Source organism: Humulus lupulus, chromosome 5, assembly GCF_963169125.1.
Source record: "Humulus lupulus chromosome 5, drHumLupu1.1, whole genome shotgun sequence".
Taxonomy (NCBI): Eukaryota; Viridiplantae; Streptophyta; class Magnoliopsida; order Rosales; family Cannabaceae; genus Humulus; species Humulus lupulus.
In genome coordinates this window covers 149,134,582-149,156,704 of record NC_084797.1, presented here as the reverse complement: position 1 = coordinate 149,156,704, position 22,123 = coordinate 149,134,582, and the positions used below count along the sequence as shown (strand labels likewise).

At 37.4% G+C, this 22,123-nt stretch overlaps 1 protein-coding gene and 1 non-coding gene across 2 annotated transcripts; one reads left to right on the top strand and one right to left on the bottom strand.

Annotated features, from left to right (window-relative positions):
- Positions 1–711: 711 nt before the first annotated feature.
- LOC133781067 (small nucleolar RNA R71) lies at positions 712–818 on the bottom strand. Its single transcript, XR_009869863.1, has one exon. It is a non-coding gene; the product is annotated as a small nucleolar RNA R71 (small nucleolar RNA).
- A 10,153-nt stretch (positions 819–10,971) lies between these two features.
- Positions 10,972–20,864, top strand: LOC133777742 (extra-large guanine nucleotide-binding protein 3). Its single transcript, XM_062217472.1, has 9 exons — positions 10,972–11,433; positions 11,959–13,183; positions 13,316–13,453; positions 15,539–15,643; positions 15,736–15,915; positions 17,069–17,246; positions 18,287–18,534; positions 19,323–19,495; positions 19,921–20,864. Exons 2-9 carry the CDS (start codon positions 12,230–12,232, stop codon positions 20,513–20,515), a joined length of 2,571 nt encoding a protein of 856 aa, XP_062073456.1. The 5' UTR covers positions 10,972–11,433; positions 11,959–12,229; the 3' UTR covers positions 20,516–20,864.
- The last annotated feature ends 1,259 nt before the right edge of the window (positions 20,865–22,123 follow it).

Below are 22,123 nucleotides of genomic sequence, written 5' to 3'. Positions count from 1 at the left end.
CTATAAATATCGCAACAAGTTTTTGGCGCCGTTGCCGGGGACTGAAAATAATTATCAATATCAGTCTAATTAATTTTTATTCTAATTTGATTTTAATTTCTCTTGTTTCTAATCTGTTTAGTTGCTTAATTTGTCTATCTCAGGTGAATTTTGGTATATGCGTGGTAGAAAAGGAAAGGACACACTTGTTCCTCTGAATCCTGAGATTGAAAAGTCTTGTAATCAAATCAGAAAGAGCAAGAGAGAGGCCCAGAAATCTGTGAAGATGGCACAGAATGAAAGGGATGACAGGAATGTTCAAACTCCTGGAGTTGTACGAGGGGTTCAGGCTCAGACCAATGCTGAGAGGAGCCTGCGAGATTATGTGCTACCCACTCTGACGGGAGTACAAAATAGTATACGCCCACCAACTGTAGAGGCCAACAACTTTGAAATAAAGCCCGCTATTCTACAAATGGTGCAATCTTCTGTGCAATTCAATGGGTTACCCTCTGAAGATCCTCACACCCATTTGTCCAATTTTCTGGAGTTATGTGGGACTTTCAGATATAATGGGGTGAGCGATGACGCAATCAAGCTCAGGCTTTTCCCATTTTCTCTAAGGGACAGAGCAAAAATTTGGTTGAACTCTCTGCAGCCAAACTCTATCGTCACCTGGCAAGATCTAGCTCAGAAATTTTTGTCCAAATTCTTCCCCCGTCCAAAGCTGCTAAATTGAGGGGAGAGATAAATAACTTTTGCCAGAATGACGGAGAGTCATTGTATGAGGCGTGGGAACGGTTTAAGGAACTTCTGAGAAGATGTCCTCATCATGGCATTGAACAGTGGATGCTAGTACAGAACTTCTACAATGGTTTATGTCCGACAACCAGAACCATTATTGATGCTGCAGCAGGTGGCACATTTATGAGCAAGAGCGCAACTGGTGCTTATGAGCTGTTGGAGGACATGGCTACAAACAACCATCAGTGGTCTGAGGAAAGATCATCAGGAGTTAGGAAGGTAGCTGGGGTGCATGAGCTGGATGCAATCACTACCTTAACAGCGCAAGTAGCCTCTTTGACCAAGCAATTGCAACAGAGCAGTGTATCTGCTAATGCGGTTCAGATGGCAGTGAGGTGTGAAATGTGTGGTGGTGCTCATTCTGTCGATCAGTGCCCTATCTGTATGAATAACACCCCAATGGATCATGCTCAAGTTCAGGCGGTGGGAAATTTTCAGAGGCCACTCAATAACCCATTCTCCAACAACTACAATCCTGGGTGGCGAAATCATCCAAATTTTTCGTGGAAGAATAATCAAGGCCAACAACCTCCGTTTCAGGGTCAGTTTCAGAATAACATGCCTCAGCCACCTATGAATCAAGCTTCGTCATCAATGCAGCCTAGGCCTCAACAATCAATGCCTCAACCTGAGAGACCTAATGAACTGCAAGCTGCCCTGTTGACTCTTACTAACACTCAGACTCAATTTATGACTGAGACCAGATCCTCTATTCGAAACCTTGAGACACAGGTTGGGCAGTTGGCCAATATGCTCAATAACAGACCCCAGGGAAACTTTCCTAGTAATACTGAAGTCAACCCCAAGGAGCAAGTTCAGGCAATTACTCTGAGGAGTGGGAAGCAAACAGAGCAACCTAGACCTCCACAGGCAGTGGTCCAGAAAAAAGAGATGGGTGCACAGTCTGATTCAGAAAGGGTTACTGAAGACCATCAGAAGTCAGAACAGAGTCCCCCAGTTGTCATTGAGCAGCCAGTTAGAGTTCCATACCCTCAGAGGCTTAGAAAGACTACCCTTGATAAACAGTTTTCTAAGTTTCTTGAGGTGTTTAAAAAGCTGCACATAAACATTCCTTTTGCGGAGGCCTTGGAGCAGATGCCCAGTTATGTTAAGTTCATGAAGGAGATTCTGTCAAAGAAAAGGAGAATGGAGGACTATGAGACTGTAGCACTCACTGAAGAGTGCAGCGCTATTTTACAAAGGAAGTTACCCCAAAAGCTGAGAGATCCGGGGAGTTTCACCATACCCTGCACCATTGGCAAGTTTGAATGTAAGCACGCCTTATGTGGGGGCAAGTATCAATTTGTGCCCTTATCTGTGTTTAAAAGACTTGGTTTGGGGGAGGCAAAACCAACAACTGTCACTTTACAGCTCGCAGACCGATCGTTAACACATCCACGAGGTATTATTGAGGATGTTCTTGTGAAAGTGGATAAGTTCATATTTCCTGCTGATTTTATTGTTCTGGACATGGAGGAGGACACAGATGTTCCTATTATTCTTGGTAGGCCATTTCTAGCCACAGGCCAAGCTCTTATTGATGTTCAAAAAGGAGAGCTTAAGCTGAGAGTTCAAGGAGATGAGGTGGTCTTTAATGTCTTCAAGTCTATGAAGTATCCGGTGGCTAGTGACAGTTGCTTTAGTGTGGATATGATAGAAAAGGCAGTCTCTAAGAGAAGGATGAGCAGTGATGCCTTAGAGGCAGTATTATTGGGTGATGATGAGGATGCTGAGATCAGAGAATGTGTAAACTGGATCAACTCTTTCTTACCATATTGGAAAAAGTTCCAAGAATTAGCGGATGCGACTGATAAACCGCTAACCTCCATTCAACAGCCACCACCGTTGGAATTAAAGGTCCTCCCAGATCACTTGCAATATGCTTATTTGGGAGAGAATGAAACTTTACCGGTCATTGTGTCAGCTGACTTGTCAAAGGTAGAATTGGAGAAACTGTTGAGGGTTCTAAGGGAGCATAAATTGGCCATTGGGTGGACATTGGCAGATATTAGAGGAATAAGCCCAGCGACAGTGATGCATAAAATTTTATTGGAGGAGAATAGCAAGCCATCTATAGAGGCCCAGAGAAGACTCAATCCAGCCATGAAGGATGTAGTATTGGATCAGATTCTTAAATGGTTGGATGTTGGGGTTATCTACCCAATTTCTGATAGTGCATGGGTGAGCCCTGTGCAAGTGGTACCTAAGAAGGGTGGAATGACTGTGGTGAAAAATGAGAACAATGAACTCATTCCAACAAGAACTGTAACGGGGTGGCGGATTTGTATAGACTACCGCAAGCTCAATAAGGCAACAAGGAAGGATCATTTTCCTTTGCCTTTTCTTGATCAGATGCTTGACAGATTGGCAGGCCACAGCTACTACTGTTTCTTGGATGGGTATTCTGGGTATCATCAGATCGCTATTGCACCAGAGGATCAAGAGAAAACAACCTTCACATGTCCTTATGGCACATTTGCTTTCAGGAGAATGCCATTTGGACTATGCAATGCCCCTGCAACATTTCAACGGTGCATGATGGCCATATTTTCAGACATGGTAGACCGGTGTATTGATATTTTCATGGATGACTTCTCTGTTTTTGGCTCATCATTCGACCTCTGTTTGGGTAATTTGAAGAACGTGTTGCGTCGGTGTGAGATGGCTAATCTGGTGTTGAATTGGGAGAAATGCCATTTTATGGTGAAAGAGGGGATTGTTCTTGGCCATAAAATTTCAAGTGAGGGAATTGAGGTAGATAGAGCGAAAATTTCTACCATTGAAAGGCTGCCTCCACCAGTTTCAGTCAAAGGAGTTAGAAGTTTTCTTGGTCACGCTGGGTTCTATCGAAGATTCATCAAAGATTTCTCAAAGGTGTCTAAGCCTCTCTCGAATCTGCTTATGAATGGAGTTGTCTTTGATTTTAATGACGAATGTTTGAGGGCGTTCAATTTCTTGAAAGAAAAGCTTATTTCTGCTCCAATTGTGATAGCTCCGAATTGGGAATTGCCTTTTGAGTTGATGTGTGATGCCAGTGATTACGCAGTGGGGGCAGTTTTGGGACAGCGGATTGACAAGGTATTCAGGTCTATTTATTATGCTAGTCGGACTCTAAATGATGCTCAGCTGAATTATGCCACCACAGAAAAAGAGTTACTAGCTATTGCGTTCGCTTGCGATAAATTCAGACCATATCTGATTGGTAACAAGGTCATTGTCTACACTGATCACTCTGCCATTAAATACTTGATGTCAAAGAAAGATGCCAAGCCCCGCCTGATTAGATGGATTTTGTTGCTTCAAGAATTTGACATGGAGATTCGTGACAAGAAGGGCAGCGAGAATGTGGTAGCTGATCATCTCTCTAGACTTGAGGTGGAGGAGACTGAAAACAAGAAAGCAGTGCAAATCAATGATCACTTTCCTGATGAGCAGTTGTTTGGGGTAAGTGAGACTTTAGCTGTCCCGTGGTTTGCAGACATAGTGAACTTTTTGGTTGCAAAAATTGTGCCTTCTGAAATGTCAAAGCAGCAATTAAAGAAATTCTTTTATGAGGTGAAACACTACTATTGGGAGGAACCTATTCTCTATAGGCACTGTGTTGATCAGATTATCAGAAGGTGTGTTCCTGAAGAAGAGATGCAGTCTATTCTTAATCACTGTCATACTCAACAATGCGGAGGGCATTTTGGAGCATCAAGAACGGCGGCTAAGGTATTACAAAGCGGTTTCTATTGGCCTTCATTATTCAAGGATGCCAATGTGTTTGTCAAGGCCTGTGATAGATGTCAGAGAACTGGCAATATCTCGAGGAGAAACGAAATGCCTCTACAAGGGATTCTTGAGGTGGAAATGTTTGACGTATGGGGCATCGATTTCATGGGGCCTTTTCCACCGTCTTACAACAATGAATATATTCTCTTGGCAGTGGATTATGTATCCAAATGGGTGGAGGCTGCAGCAACTAGAGCCAATGACGGTAAAACTGTGCTTAATTTTCTGCATAAACATATTTTTACTAGATTTGGCACTCCCCGAGCTCTGATTAGTGATGAAGGGAAACACTTTGTGAATAAGCAATTGGATGCACTGCTGGCTCGTTATGGAGTTTATCACCGAAAAGCTTTGCCTTACCATCCTCAATCAAATGGGCAAGCTGAAGTTTCGAACAGAGAAATCAAGAGCATCCTGGAGAAGACCGTTGACAGTTCGAGGAAGAATTGGTCGAAAAAGCTAGATGATGCGATTTGGGCATACAAAACTGCATTCAAAACACCAATAGGCATGTCTCCTTACAGGTTGGTGTTTGGTAAAGCGTGTCATCTGCCAGTTGAATTGGAGCACAGGGCATTCTGGGCTATGAAAAAGTTAAATTATGATTGGAGTGCCGCTAGTGAAAGAAGACTGTTGCAACTGAATGAACTTGACGAGTTCAGAAATGAGGCTTATGAGAATGCCAAGATTTATAAAGAAAGAACAAAGGCTTGGCATGACAAGAACTTAATCAGAAAAGAGTTCCACCCAGGGCAGCAGGTACTTCTTTTCAATTCAAGACTGCGGCTGTTTCCTGGCAAACTGAAGTCAAGATGGTCAGGGCCATTCACTGTAGTTCAAGTTTTTCCATATGGTTCTGTAGAAGTTCGGGGACACTCAGGTGATTCATTCAAAGTCAATGGTCAGAGATTGAAGCCCTACTTGGGTGGTAGTTTTGATCAAGCGAAGTCAATCCTCCTTCTGAAGCCTCTCTGAAGAGGGGTTCAGCGTCCGGCTAAATGACGTTAACGACAGCGCTTGTAGGAGGCACCCTATATTTTTACTTGTTATTTATTTTACTTTTGTATTTGTAAGCAATGGATATTTGGTTTATTTTTGGACTTTTAGAATCGTGAAAAACGTGAAAAATGAAAAAAACTTTAAAAAATCAAAAAAATAAAAAATCTCTTAAGGGCCGCGGCATAGCCATATGATGCCGCGGCATTGGAGGTTCCAGAGGCTCACGAATTTGGCAGAATAGGGGCGGGCCGCGGCATAGATGAGGAGGGCCGCGGCATTAAATCCCAGATTCTCCAGAAAAATAAGGCGGGCCGCGGCATATGTATGAGAGAGCCGCGGCATTACATCCTGGCGATTCTATGCGGGCCGCGGCATAGTCAAGGTAATGCCGCGGCCCTAGTCCGAAAATTGGGATAAAAAGCCCTAAATCAGCCATTATCCCATTCATTCACTCTCACAATCTTACTCACACTCAAAACTTCTTTTCTCTCTAATTTTGTTTGAGACTTCCATCAGTCAAGGAGACCACAAGAAGGATTTTTGTGCCATTCAAGTAAGTGTATCTTCTCTAGTCTAATACTTTTGATTAGAGATTAGATTGCATTGTGGTGTTGTGGATTGTTCTTTGTTGTTCTTGTGAGAAGATTAAGGGTTTTGCCAATTATTGATTGAGGGAATTATTGTTTGAGGCTATTGATTGTGGGAATTATTGTTTGAGGCTATTGATTGTGGGAATTAGTGTTTGGGGTTGTTGATTGTGGTAATTAGTAAGTTTGGGGGGAGTGACACCAAAAAGGAAATTATACTCAAGTTCTTGAGAGCATATTTGGGGGTTTAGTTGGTTCTTTTTGAAAGATATTATGGGTCCTAAGCGAAATCCCCCTAGAGGCACCTCCTCCAAGAAAGCATCCTCATCACGCACTCAACCACCACCAACACCACCTGCCCCAGCTGAGTATGACACTAATTTATTTGTTAATAAGGACGCTGCCGAGTTGTTTAAAAAGATTTATAAAAGATCGGTGGTAAGGGAAAGGGGGTTTGACCTTAATGAGGCCCCTGCTGTACAACACCCTGGTTATGAACTTATCAAAGCTGAAATAGTGCGGCGTAGATGGAATTTGTTTTGTGATTCGGCCCATGTGGATTCAGCCAATTGCTCTGTTATATATGAATTTTTCGCCAACTTTTCATATCAAGATGCAGAACAGAATAATTTTGTCAGGGGCAAATTGGTGCCTACCACATCCTACGCATTCAACCAATTACTGGATCTTCCCTCATTTTCTGTACAAGAGGATGAACACTGGCAGTTGGCTCATTTCGAGGAGCCAGACTATGATGCGGTGGCTGAGGTCTTGAGTATGGAAGGGGCACGTTTCAGTTATCATAATGGGAGGCCCAAAGAGTTGTTCAGGTGGCAGCTAAACCCAATTGCGAAGGCGTGGTTTTATTTTGTGTGTGCACGTTTACTGCCGACGTCTCATCTGTCTTCTGTTGATCGAGAGCGTTGTTTATTAGTGTATGCTATCATGACCCAAAAGAGGGTCGATGTGGGCCGCATTATTCGATATAGCATACGCAACATCAGTAGATTCAACACTACAGCTGGTGTCGCCCATGGTACCTTCCTCTCGACTTTATGCAGCACTTATGAGGTACCAACTTTTTCCAGCGATCTAGTCCGGAGGCCAATGGGGGCAATCAATCAGACCTTGTTTACGGCCTTCCCTGCAGCCTCTCTTACGCAGCCTCCTTCTACTCAGCCAAATAAGCGCAGCCGGGTTGATGAAACAGGAGACCCTGATCAAGCTGAGGAGGAGGAAGTAGAAGAAGCAGGTCCCAGCAACCCACCTGAAAATTTGGCAATTGGAGGACCGATGGATGAGCACACGCAGCGTACGCATGCTCGATTGGATTACATTATTCAACAAAATCAGTATTTAATCCAATCGCAGTAGGCGCAAAATCAGCACTATAATGACTTTATGGTGCAACAAAATGAATATGGGCGGGCTCACATTGAGGAGTTGAATACTTTGGTCACGAGGTGGACTATGAGTTCAGCTGATGAGAATTATTTCACTCCACTGCCACAGTACACTCCATATCAGTGGCCACCTCCACCACCTCCACCGCCATACTGATGTGGCGTCAGGTAAGTTCTCTTCCCTTGTTCTTTTCTTTAGCACATTGGGGACAATGTGCATCTTAAGTTTGGGGGGGAGCTTATTTTGTTTTATTTTTGTTTTCTGCGTTGTTTAGTTTAGTTTTCTTTAGTTTGTTGTGTTATTTTCTATGGTTAGTGTAAATGTTAAACCATCATTCTTGTCTGTAGTTGCTTTGTCTTTGCTCATGAAAAGGAAATTGAATTCAACTGTGTGCTTGGTTCAATTGTTTTAGAGTTGAATTTAAAAAGTTTTGTGGGAAATTTTTAATATGTTTTGAAAAGACAACATTTTGGATTGTATTATATGTGTTTGACTAGGGTTGGTGGAATGATAATTTGAATCTAATAGAACTTGCATTATTTGGCTTTTGAGGCGAAATTCTTGATGACATGTGTTTAGAAAAGTGATTTAGGCAATTTTATTGGATCGATTGTGCCTTTCAAGCCAACCTTGAGTTAATTATCCTTAGTTACCCTTTTTGAGCCTTAAACTTGGTTTTTGTTCTTGATCATACTACTTGTGCCTAAAATTCTTAACCTCTTTATTTGTGTTTTCCTTTCCTTTTGTTATCATAAGCATATAATTTGTGGGAAAGAAGAAGAAAAAAATAGTAAGGAATTGGTATGATTGGAGTATAGTATGATTGTACAAAAAGAAGAGAGAGAGAGAAGTCTTTGAAAAAAAAAAAAAATATCACTTTGTCACACTCCTTGATCATACATATATAGAAAATCATAAGTTTGGGGGAGTGTGATTTGAAAAAAAAAAAAAAAAAGTGATAAGTCTAGAAAGGAAAAGAAGAAAATAATGAAAAGTGTTGTAATCTCTCTCTCTAATTGTATAAAAGGGTGATTTTTGGTGTGGTAAAGGGAAATTTGGTTGGTTTCAAGTTTTTTTTATGCTTATGGTAACGACTGAGCCTAAATGAGAATTTCATCTACCCTTACCTAAGCCTAACACTATAACCTGTGAAAGTCCTTTTGATTTTAAAACATGTGTTGTTGACATTAGTGGAGAAGGTCAAGTAATGCAAGCATATTGTAGAGTTGGTTTGTGGAATTGTCTGGAATGAGTTGAGCATATATGATAGAATCCAAGTGTTGTAGTCATTTTCATGATATATTATTGATTTCCCTAATTGAACTGTATAAGTTGGACTTTAAGGCAATTGAGCTGAAATTCTGGTTATAAATATTGCAATTGAGATTTCATGAGTTTTGGCAAAGCAGTGTAGATGGTAATGATGGTTTAGCTTGTTCGTTTGTGTTTGTGTTTGTTTCTTTTTGATTAGTTTAACTTGGTCTTTACTCGAGGGCGAGTAAAGGTTAAGTTTGGGGGAGTTTGTTGAGTCTAGTTTTTATTATGTTTTGGTGATGTTTTTAGTAGTCTTTTATTTTGTTTTTCCTTGTTTTAGCGCGGGTTTATGCTTTGTTTGGTTGTTTTTGTGAATATCAGGAAGAATTGAGCATGTGGAAGAAAATGCCAAAGAAAGGGAAGAAATAACCGAGTTTTCCATCATATTTCGATCAAGAATGGTTCTCAACACAATTTGGAAGTGTTGGTGAAATTTTGGGATGAAAACTTGAAGAAATGAGATTTCCCTTAAGAGCCACGGCATGAGCAAAAGGGAGCCGCGGCTAGGTGGGAAACAGAAGCATTGTTTTGCATGAAGTCTTCGGGCCGCGGCATGGCTAGATAGAGCCGCGGCATAGATGGGTACTCTGCCCAGAAGTCGTTGATGCGGGCCGCGGCATGGCTTCAGAGAGCCGCGGCATGAAAAGGACTTCCTGCCCAGAAACTTTGATACGGGCCGCGGCATAGTGCATGTAGAGCCGCGACCCGCCTCCTTAAAATTTGAAGATCCTAGGTTTTAAATGACGAAAAGGGAGAAGAAAAGTACGTACGGACGAAGGGAGGAGTTCTGGTTTTGAAGGCTCAAGCTTAGAGTACTTTTATATGTTTTTCTTCCTGATGTTATCTTTAGTTTTTGTTGTGATTAGCTCTATGACTATGAACTAATTTTCTGTTTAGGATGTTCAATTGAATCACTTGAATTTCTATTATGACCTAATGCAATTTTAATTTCCTCTTCTTCAATCTTCTTCAATTCCTTATAACCTGTTCTTATAGATTGATTATTGATTGGCCATCTTTAGTCATATATATATGTTTTTAAGTCAAAATCTGAGAAGTGAGATTTAATTATGCTGTGGTTATATTGGACATAATTCTAATTTAGAACGAAAGTATCTGAATTAATTGTGTAACTGTTATTAAGTTGTGGAATTTAATGCTACCTTTGTGGTTCAATTTACCATAGAAATATAGGAAATTGTCACCTAGGTTGAGTTTATAATTCATAGTATGATTATAGGCTGCTGTTTCAACTTGTTAATTGAATTAGGTAAAAATAAGAAGAATTCATACTTTGCATTAGGGAATAATAAGGAGGATAGTTGATGAGATTGAATATCCTAATTGTTTCTCAGTGATTAAATTAAAAGTTTTACTATTAGTTATTATTCTATTTAATTGTCGATTATTATTTCTGCACTTTATTGGTTCTTTTGCTGTATTTTACAAAAATCAAGAATTTCAATTCATCAAATAGAACAAGAAATTAATTGACTGGTAATTGATAACTCAGTCCTTGAGGACGATACTTGGTTTTACCATTTTATTACGAGTTTGCGACTATGTGCACTTGCATAGCTATAAATATCGCAACACATATGTTTAGATCTATTTGTAGTTATCAGGAAAACAAAGTTATTAGGTGATAAAAATGGTATTTATTTAAACTGCTCATTAAAGTTTCACCTTTAATTAAACATTATCGTTTCACACTAATTTTGTTTTATCATTTTAGTAACATGGTTATGTTGACTACTTATGACAGCTATAGTTGCCAATTCATGATTATGCATTATCAAACTACATGTTTCATTAAATAAATACTTTTTTATTTATGGATTTTTTTATTGAAGTTTTATTAAATAACCCTTGTGAATGGTGATGAGTAATACACATTAACTATATATTTAGTAAAAAACAAAAGAAAATATATCTTTAAATTTAGCGAGTAAATTGTAGAGTAAGGTGAAAAATCAAATTAACTATGTTTATGCGTTGTTAAAAAAGATTTAAAAAAACCCTTTTATTTAATAAAAGTAACTTTTTGAAGGGATTAATTATTTTTACAAAGTAAATCCCCTTTTATTTCTATAATTATAATTTGGTGCGCGTGGAGCATTGTGAAGGAAGAGCGCGTGAGAAACAACAGAAGACTAATAAAAAAGAAATATAATGGTCGTGGGGGCAAATTTTGCCCTCGTACAACCCGCGAAACCGGCGCGTGGTGATTCATAAAGCTCTCTCTCTCCTGTCTCACGTTTGTCTTCGCGAGCTAAATGCCAGAGGACTACGACTGTGGGACCTCTCTCTTTCGCTTTCTCTCTCTAAAAAATCTTATGCTTCTTCCATCGTTCTCACTCCTATCTTACATCTGATCTTTCTCAGGTCTCTCTTTCTATCTCTCTCCATTTCTCAGTTTCACTTGGTTTTCACCATTTTCTTCTCTCTCTCTCGTCACTTCCCTGGTGGGATTTTCAGAAGGAAAGCTTTACCTTTTGCCAAAGCTCAAAAGTTGAATGCTTCTTAGGTTTTTAAGCTCAGATCCCCTCTCTTTCATTTCGTCGCTTTCCAGGTATTTGATTGTCTCTCCTTCTATCTTTCTCTCTCTAGCTTTTCTCCCTTTTTTTTAAACATTTTTGTTTTCCTTCCATAAAATACAACCCCAAAAGAGTTTTTTTTTTTTGTAAATACTCTTTATTTATATTTGTTGGGTTTGCTTTGAATTAGTCTCGTTATTGTTTGATTTGTGTTTCAATTATTGTTTGACTCTGATTTTTTCAACACTTTGGACCACTGCTTAAAAAAAAAAACAAAATAAAGAGAAGGAAAAAAAAAGTATCTTTATGGCTCCTACAGTTTTTGAGCATTAGAAAGTTTATTGTTAGATATTTCAAAGCTTGGGGTGCATGATTTTGACTGAAGGTTAATCCAATCCCAATTGGGTTTTGTTTGCTTTGTCCTAAAATCTAGAGCGTGGACTCTTGAAAGGTTGAATTTTGTTTCATTTCGTTGGCATTTTTGTTTGGTCCATATATTTAATCAGTATCTGATATTATCTTCTCATCTATTTTTATATATTTTTTTAATAATTTCAAAGGACGACCATTCTACTGCGGCTGCTTATGTCTATTACAGGTTCAAACACCTTGTCCATGTCTTTCCCTGACCCAGTATAACCCTCTGGTTTTGATCATTTTCTGGGGATGTTTGGTTTATTGAGTTGGTTATGCTATTATCTGTTGATGATGATCTCTTGAGTCACAGGGTCAAGGCATCTCCTTATATAGGCAAATATATCATTGTTGTATGATTTTGAAGAAGTAGAAGTTTGAGTCTAAGGGATATAGTTTGATAATATCTGAGAGAAAATGGAGCAGAAGGAGGAAGAGAACTGGAGGGAACTGGTGAGAAAGATGCTCCCCCCAGGTGCGCCTATTCCGGAGGATTCTTCTCATCTTGATTATTCTATAGCCATGGAGTATGTGGGTCCGCCGGTCGCATATGAAGTGCCTAAAGTTGAGCCCCTTGATGTTAATTCGCGGGCAATCCCAACTGCAGAACCACTATCTGAATCCAGAAGGTCTAATCTGGGTCAGCCAGTGATTGAACCAATTCCACTGCCTGTATCTTGTATTGCTGGTGTAACAGGTTCCCCAGCGCAGAGCGGGAGGGCATCAGGAAGTTCAGAGTCTGTGGTGTCTGTCTTGCAAAACCCCGATCTTTCTTCAGCTTCTCCAGGTTCAGTCCATAATCCTCCAAATAATGTTCCCAGACAAGGACCTAATGAGGTGAAACGAGCTCCAGTTGTCACTTTTAATACCGTTGATAGATCTGAAAGGAAGGAGGCTGAAGTAGAGAAGCCAGTTGTTCCTGAGTATGTTGGAGTTACGAAAGAAAAGAAGAAGAAGAAGAAAAGTAGAATATGTTATCGGTGTGGTAAAGGAAAGTGGGAAACTAAGGAGTCTTGCCTGGTTTGTGATGCCAAGTATTGCAGTAATTGTGTGCTAAGGGCGATGGGATCCATGCCTGAGGGACGAAAGTGTGTGACGTGCATCGGACAGCAAATTGATGAATCAAAACGGTTAAAGCTGGGTAAGCACTCAAGGGTTTTGTCCAGATTACTCAGTCCTTTGGAAGTCAAACAGATCATGAAAGCAGAAAAAGAATGCTCTGCTAATCAGCTTCGACCAGAGCAGCTGATAGTTAATGGATTCCCTCTGAAGCCAGAAGAGATGGCAGAATTACTTGGATGTTGTTTACCTCCTCGGAAGTTAAAGCCTGGTAGATATTGGTATGATAAAGAATCTGGTCTCTGGGGAAAGGTGAGTGTATTCTTAATAGTGGATATTCAACTGAGTTTTTTTTTCTTCCATTATCTTCGTGAATTGGACATGTAAGTTTCATATCCCCTAACAGCTAGTCACAATGGTTGTCTTTATTTGATGATCTTGCAGGAGGGAGAAAAACCAGATAGAACAATAAGTTCAAACTTAAATTTTACTGGAAAACTTAGCCCAGATGCAAGTAATGGGAATACTGAAGTCTATATCAATGGTCGAGAAATTACAAAACTTGAACTGAGGATACTGAGGGTAAGTCCTTGACCTTGGTATGGAATATATATCAGCTACATATTCATAATACATGTGTGTTTTTGTTGATGTTATAATATGCACTTTTAGACAAATGGATTTGCGATTTAAATTAGAGCTAGTGAGATTATAAAGGAATTACTGTCATCTAATTTTAATTCATTTTGAATGCTGATAGTCCTGGCTACAATTAAACTTTCAGTTATGATCTTTAATTAAAATTGAGTAATGATATGTGCACCCAAATATTACACAAATTACACAAAGTGACGAGGCATTTCTCCCAATTTTAGGTGTGTATTTTGGGTGCACATATCATTACTCTTTAAAATATTTAGTGTGCAAGGTTACCAGAACCACTTCGGAGTATTGTGGAACATTACTTTTTTTTATAATTATTATTTTTTGGCTGAAACAATATTATGGATGGTATATTTGATGAGTGAGTGCTAATTAAATCGAGAAAGATGGGTCACCTTGCAATCACTTGTCCATGACAGTAGGAGACCATACGTAGCTTATCTATTGCTTGCAATTATGAATATTGACATGACAATTTTGCAACTATTTGCTACTTTAAAATGCATGTCATTCTTCATAGTAACCATTTATGGGTTTTTGTAGTTGTGGAACATAACTCATTAACGAATGGGGACTAATTGTCACATTATTATTGTTAATATCTTTTAGTGACATGACACATATTTCTTGCTATTTCTTCTAAGTAGATGCATTGGTAACTAAGCAGTGTTACCCATAAAATAAAAGGCCTGCTAGGTGATTGATTATTACTCAAATCAGTCATCAGTGAGAACAAGTCACACGCCTGCTGCTTATCTATCTAGTGAAGGGTCTAGTGTATAACATAATGAACTCCTAGATATAAAAGAGACCTTGGAGAATTTAGTGATTTGAACTTTATTATTGTCTAAGAAAGCTGTGATGGAATGGAATAAATATTGGTGGCATGTCATTCCTTACTTGTCTAACGTCTCTAATTTAATGCTATAATTTTTTTTTATCAATAGATATCATTGTTTTCTTTTTGATCTGATGTGCTCTAAACACCTGACTTGACTATAAGCAGAGATTTGACAGCTAGACACGTGTTTTACACTATGTTTGGTAGGGAGGAGAGATGGGTGGATGGAGAAGATTGGAGGGAGAGTAATGGAATGAGAGGTTGAATCCTTTTGTTTGGCAAGAGGGAGAGAGGAAGGGAGAGGAGAGATGGAGGGAGATCTTCTCCCTCCAAAGCTTCAAAATTCATTCCTCCATCCAAGAAAAAACAAAAAAATATAATGTAAATGACATTTATGTTCTTTTAAAAAATAATAAATATTATATTAAAAATATAAGATGGTATTTTAAATAATTAATTTCCTCTCCATCCTTCCAACTTCATCCCTAATACCAAACAACATAAAGGAGAGCAACTATCCTCTCCATCTATCATAATCCCCATCCTTCTAAACTCTCCATTCATCCTACTCTCCCTCCTTCCTACCAAACATAGCCTTAGTCCTAGTTCTCTTGGTTCAAAATGCAGTGATGATGCTCTTCCTCCTATAGTTACAATGCTTCCATTGTCTATTCTATTCCCCCGCTTCAAATTCTAATCCCTAAAAATCTTTGAAACACAAGTAAAAATGTTTGTAGTTGCTTTTTGAATATTCTTCATTGTTTAATATGTCGAGGAAGATGCATTTGGACATTGCCTATAAAGACATGCCACACCCCTTTGTGTATACATCATTTAGATAAAACAAAAAGTATTGTTCCATTGACATGCATGAACACCTCTCTTATACATATAGAAATGTGTATGAATTCATCCCCTTGATGTCATAATTTTGTTGGAGGGTTTGTTAAAATTTACTTTGACTGGGTTTAAAATTTATCAACATTCAATTTCTTAAAATTGGTTTCTATAAAATTATTTATTAAGGCTACGAGAGATTTTTAATTGTCTATTAATTGACTAGTTGTTTAGGTTTAGATATAAGAGTTACCTAATATCTGTGGTGGTATATCTGGTTTTGTTTCTATGCACATTCTTCACTAACTTCATTTATAATATCTCAGCTGGCAAATGTGCAATGTCCACGTGACACCCATTTTTGGGTCTATGATGATGGCCGTTATGAGGAAGAAGGTCAGAATAATATCAGGGGAAATATTTGGGAGAAGGTATGTACTGGAAGCCAATTTTTGGATATATGATTTCAGATTAGATTGTTAATACTTGGCATCTTTACCATACACTGCTTTTTCCTAGCCAGGCGACAACGAGGTTTGTTTGTACCCTGTTCTCTTTGCCTGTGCCCCATGGTCAGCCACATGGATTAAGAGATGAGGCTAGCACTTATACCACCGTTCCTAATTATCTGGAGCAGAAAAAGGTTCAAAAGCTTTTTCTTCTTGGACTTCAAGGCTCTGGAACCAGCACTATCTTCAAGCAGGTGCAGCTTTTTATATTATTAGTCCTTTTTTATTTATAAGAAACAAATATTATTGAAAAAGAAACAACAAAATGATGACAAGTTGTCTTCACCAATTAGTGTAAAGCATCAAAAGTTAACTGGAACAGAATGTGATTAGCAATATCTCCATCTCAATTATCTTAAGCAAAATAAAAAATCCTTTTATTCTTTTATAAGAAACAGCCTACAAAAACTCCCGGTTTTTGTTCTATCCTGTCGGAAGTTTAACATATTCTGACCTGTATCGGAGATTCTTTTATTCTTGTCAAGCCAAATACATTGCCAGAAATTTATTTTTGAAGGAACTTTAGTAAGACCATTATGGCCATTCTAAATCCTACTACAAATAAATCCACGTCTTTCCAGAATTATTGCCCTAGTATTTTGAAATGCAGATTTGTCATCTTACATAGCTTACATATAATTTGCTTTTCCTTTATTGCTCTTACACATTTCACCCTGAAAGAAATGATGAATGCAAGGTTTCTTATACTTGGGAGTACTAGCTAGTGGCTGTCATTGGTTGAACTGATGTCAACCTCCCACCTCATTAAAGATATGCCTTTTGCCTACACTCGTAAGTTCGTATCCTACAAACATTCCTTCAATCTAATCAGAGAGATAACCTTAGGCAGTAATGTCTTGTAAAGATTAGTGACCAAGTTGATTGGTTTAAAGTCTAAAATTTTGTGGGGATGGGGAATGTATAGTACTGCAGTCCATTCGGCACACATTGTTGAAAACTTCTTCAAAGACTCGTGAAATCTTTCTTTAGAATGCCCTAACGCTTGTAACACAAATTACAGAGGTATAAGCATCCTGGTCCACTGGTTTGTTCTTTCTACTGACATTATCACCCTGTGTCAAATAAGCTGTAATTTATGGAAATTGCTCTTACACTAGAGGTTTGTTGAACAAGTTACTTTAAATGGAGTCCCTCAAAGGTTAAAGCTGTTTTCAAGACATATTTGATTTTTGATAATGCCACTTTCTTTCCTCCTTTGTTGTTATATGTTGAGGCTACCATCTTGATTTTGCACTTTTGCTGTTCAAGATCACTACAAATGAAAGCCTTCTTGTTGCTGTATTTACTCGTGATGTTTATTGTTTTCTTTCTTTATGACATGGGTAGGCCAAATTTTTGTATGGGAACAAGTTCACTCCAGAAGAACAGCAGGACATCAAGTTAATGATCCAGAGTAACATGTACAGATATCTGAGTATTTTGCTAGATGGACGGGAACGCTTCGAGGAAGAAGCTCTATCTAAAATGAGAAATCTAGGACTTTATGATCAAACTGCTGAACCAGGTAATATTTGCATTTATGTGTGTATGTGCATAAGTGACATTTACTTTTGTATTTGTTACTCCTTGCTCCCCCACATTTGATAGAAGAGAACTATGTTTACCATTGCATTGAATTACCTATAATGCTTCTCAGTTCTCGTCAACCATATTTGCTAAATATTATAGTTAAAAACTCATAATCAGCCATTACTTATTTTATAAAAAAAATTATCAAGTATAACTCTTTGGCCACTCACGGACATGTGACCTTCGTCTCTTTTTCAAAAAAAAAAAAAAAAGCTATCTCATGTATGGTTCATATTAATGTCGATAGGGGAATGGGCAACATTCTTTTTCTGCAAAGCAGCAAGCACTTCATGAATTAATATGTGGATGCTTTAGGCTCTTCACATCTAGTTTCTTAGGTTTCTATGCTTGTACTCTTGTCATAAAGTTGAGAATTTCTTCTATGTGATTACTTTATGTAACTTTCAGGTATTCCCATCTGTCTCCTCAGTAGAAGACTAGAAGTTAGATCTCAATATCGTGGAAGTCTTTAAATTTTTCTGATTAGATCAAAAAGTCTTGTATAACTGGTGTTTTTTTTGGTGTATAATTCTTTTTTAACTGAAATTCGAAGCCAGGTCATTAGATGTGCCTTTAGAGCATTATTCTTGTGTACAGTTTTATTTCTTGCTGAAAATGAATTAGTTGAAGGAAAAAACTCAATATTTACAAGAACTTCTGTGATAGTGTGATGTCACACTTTAATAGTCAACATAAGCTGTATGGACCTCTGTTCAAGGATTAGTATATTGTATACTGATAATGAAGTGTAGCTTATGTATTAACTATATATAGCTCTGATATTTGGTGAAGACTGCATAAATTTATATGAAAGTTAGTATTTAAATCAAGGCTACAACTATCTCTTCTCTTTTATGTTATTGTAATGAGATCAATCAATTGAAACACTAATAAGAAAAAGAAAAGAAACAGGCTTTGCTGCATTACAGCAAATCCCGTATTTATGATCTGGTTCCTCATGCTCTCTTGCTTCAGGTGAAGAGGATGATTCCAATGAAACAACTCAATGCGTATACTCCATCAACCCGAGGTTGAAGCATTTCTCTGACTGGTTGCTGGACATTATAGCTACTGGAGATTTGGATGCATTCTTCCCTGCAGCAACACGTGAATATGCTCCATTAGTTGAAGAGGTGTGGAAGGATCCTGCTATCCAGGAGACATTTAGAAGAAGTGATGAGCTTCACTTCCTCCCTGATGTGGCAGAGTACTTTTTAAGCAGGGTATTCTTATTACATTTTAATTAGCTCCTCATTTACTTTCTTCATTTGAGTGAACCTTTTGTGTTGATCTAGGATAACTAAAAGTTTACTTTAGTGTATGAGGATAGCCATAGTCGCTTGGTATTTCTAGTTGCTTGAGTTAATTGCATATTTTCGTAAGCATGGTATTTTCTACAACTGAATGCAACTTATTTTTATTTAGTTTTGAGTCCAATGTTTATTCTCCTTGCATGGGTCTTGTGTGAGTGCAATGTCTCAATCCTTTATACAGAATGCAGTGAAGAAAGTTTTACTCACCGATCATACAGTTGCCCTGTATTAAAAAAAAAAGTAATGTGCAGCCTCTTTTATTTTTTATGGGAATTAATTTTAATTATACAACTTGGACCACATATTGTAAGATTAACATTGAGGAACTTATTGGTTTATGTATAGCTATGTCTGTTACAAGGGTAACATTCTCTAGGTCATCCTATGGAGCTTTTGTGGTGGGACAGGTTGCTATTGTATTTTGTTGATGTAAAACAAATTTTGTTAATATTGACAGAAAATATATGCCTTGCACTATTCAACTGTATGGTACCAATTATTGGGATTCCTTCTAAATTCCTGGCAATTTTGAGGAATTTTGATGGGCGATGAGATTGATAAAAATACACACGCCTGCAGCTATATTGAAACCATGTATTAATGCTTGTGTATGTTCTCATGTTTGCATATGCATCTGTATTTGTATTTGGATGACTAACAGTTTCTCTTTTTCTTTCCCTGCCTTCCCTTTTGTTAAGGCTGTTGAGATCTCAAGCAACGAATATGAGCCTTCAGAAAGAGACATACTGTATGCTGAAGGGGTCACTCAAGGAAATGGTTTAGCTTTCATTGAATTCTCCCTGGATGATCGAAGTCCCATGTCTGAAACCTACACAGACAATATGGATGCTCCTTCGCAACCTCAAACTAAGTAATTATACTTGAACTATCTCATTTATGCACACAAAGCTCCTTACATATCTATTCTTGATGTAATTGTCAGAAGTGGATTCTATGGATATTGTGGAAAGCTACTCATAGGATGAATTAGATCCCATGTTGCATGGTAGAATTAGGAGCGTGACTTTGTTCATTTTTCTTTGAAAATTAGAATTAACTCTATTATCTTTATTGGTGAGATTTAGGGGAAATAATGAAAAGGAAAAAGAGAAAGAAATTAGTCACTTGCCACTTATCTCATGGTCTAGTAATTTACTCATAGAGATTAAAGATTCCATTGTTTATCTATCTATGACTTCGGTACTTACCTACTTGTCAGAAGATAGTTATTGTCTAGTCTAGCTGGTAATCACGATCTTTGTTTTTTAACTTTACACTTGTATTTTGTTTTGGCAGATATCAACTCATAAGGGTAAATGCGAAGGGACTGAGCGAGGGGTGTAAATGGGTGGAAATGTTTGAAGATGTGCGTGTGGTTGTCTTTTGTGTTGCTCTCAGTGACTATGATCAGTTTTCGCTTGCCTCAGAGAGTAATGGCAGTGGCAGCCTACTTCAAAACAAGATGATGCAAAGCAAGGAGCTCTTTGAAACTATGGTCAAGCATCCATGCTTCAAAGATACCCCATTTGTCTTGATACTGAATAAATACGATCTCTTCGAAGATAAGGTCAATCGATTCCCATTGAGTACTTGTGAATGGTTCAATGATTTCAGTCCAGTACGGCTGCACCACAACAACCAGACACTAGCACATCAGGCTTATTTCTATATTGCAATGAAGTTCAAAGACCTCTATGCTTCCCTCACTGATCGCAAGCTCTTCGTAGGGCAAGCTCGGGCTAGGGACCGAATAACTATTGATGAGGCATTCAAGTATATAAGGGAGGTTCTCAAGTGGGATGAAGAGAAGGAGGAGAACTACTATGGGGGAGCGGAGGATTCCTTCTACAGTACAGACATGAGCTCCTCACCATTTGTAAGGCAAGAATAATATGCTTGTAAGTTGTAATAATCTAATATTTAATATTTTAGGCAACGAGAAAAGAAAAGAGGTGAAGATGCATGCAACATGCCTAAAGTTCCTCCCTGCCCACTGGAATAATTGTGTAACTTGGTCGATTGTAAAACATTGACTTGGTGTGAGCATGTACATTGTAGAATAGGCAAAATGTACGTTAAATTCTTGAGGAAATTTGTATTGAGAGGTTGATTCAGTAAAATCACTTTTCATCTTATTTCTCACTTTGACCTTTGGATGGATGAAAAGTGTACTTATTTTTTTGGGCAGGATGAATTAGAATGTAAAAAGTTGTTTCTGTAAGGTTGATTTTGGTTTGTTATGTGTCCTTCTTGGGTCCCTTATCCAGCACGAAACAATGGTCCAGAATACATGTTTTATATTAGAATAAATAGTATTTTTGCCCCTGAAATATGACTGTATAATTGTGTTCCTGAATGATTCGTGATGTTAAAAATTCCATTCGAATTATGCATGTTAGTAAAATATGAGACTTACGTTAGATTTCGTCTATGTGGCTAACAGATTGATGACGTAATATTTTTTCTGTTGATGTGGCAGTGATATGTATAGAATAATTATCAATTTTGCCTCCCAAAATTTTGACCACTACCAAATTAGATCCCTTTTATAAAATAATTATATATAATTTTTCTTAAAAATAATAATTAAATCCTTAATAAATAAAGATTTTAATTATCAACAAATAACTCTTTTTTACTTTTTCTTTTACAATATTAATTAAAACTATTTTAGGATAAACATTTAAAATAAATATTAAAACAAAGAAAAAACTTTTAATTAAAGAGGTAGACGAAAGACTTAAATAAATAAATAAAAATTTTAATTTAAAAGGATGAGGACAAAGGGGAAAAAACTTTGTTTTATGACTTATTTTTTAATTTTTATATTAAAATATATTTATTTTATATTGTAAAAGAAAAGAAAAAGTAAAAAAAAAAAAGTTATTTTCTATTAATTAGATTTTTAATTTTTCAATATTTAAATTTTATTTAATTAATTTGAAACTTTTAGTATTTTTTATTTTCTTAATCTTTTAAAATGATTTTTTTAAAATTTTTTTTAAGGAATTAATTATAATTTTTAAAATGAAAAAAATTAAATTAGTCTTAATAAAAATGACACAATTTAGTAGTGGTTAAAGTTCGGGAGACAAATTTCAGAAGAGACAAAATGTTACATCATCATTCTGTTAGCCACCTAGGACGAAATCTAACAGAAGTCTCATATTTCAGTAATGTGCATAGTTCGAGGGGAATTTTTAACATCATGAATCATTTGAGGAGCACGATCATATATTGGTCATAGTTCGGGGGCAAAAATGCTATTTATTCTTTATATTATGAATGCAACCTTAAAAGTTTTTGACACCAAATAATGTTCAAAATAATTTTTTATTATTTTTATTTGACATTTGGTGAGGGCGATTCAAACTTGTGACTTTTTTTAATTTAAATTTTTCACGAGGAAAGATGTGCAGTAAAATCTCTATAATAAAAATAGTATTGAGACCATTCTAATTGAAAAGTTATAATTAAATAGAGGTATCGGCATAAAAAG

Excerpts from the sequence above, each read along its gene's own strand:
- LOC133777742 (XM_062217472.1), top strand. The coding sequence starts at position 12,230 with ATGGAGCAGAAGGAGGAAGAGAACTGGAGGGAACTGGTGAGAAAGATG. Across the intron at positions 13,184-13,315 it reads AATCTGGTCTCTGGGGAAAG|GAGGGAGAAAAACCAGATAG; the intron begins GTGAGTGTATTC and ends ATGATCTTGCAG. Across the intron at positions 15,644-15,735 it reads GGGGAAATATTTGGGAGAAG|GCGACAACGAGGTTTGTTTG; the intron begins GTATGTACTGGA and ends TTTCCTAGCCAG.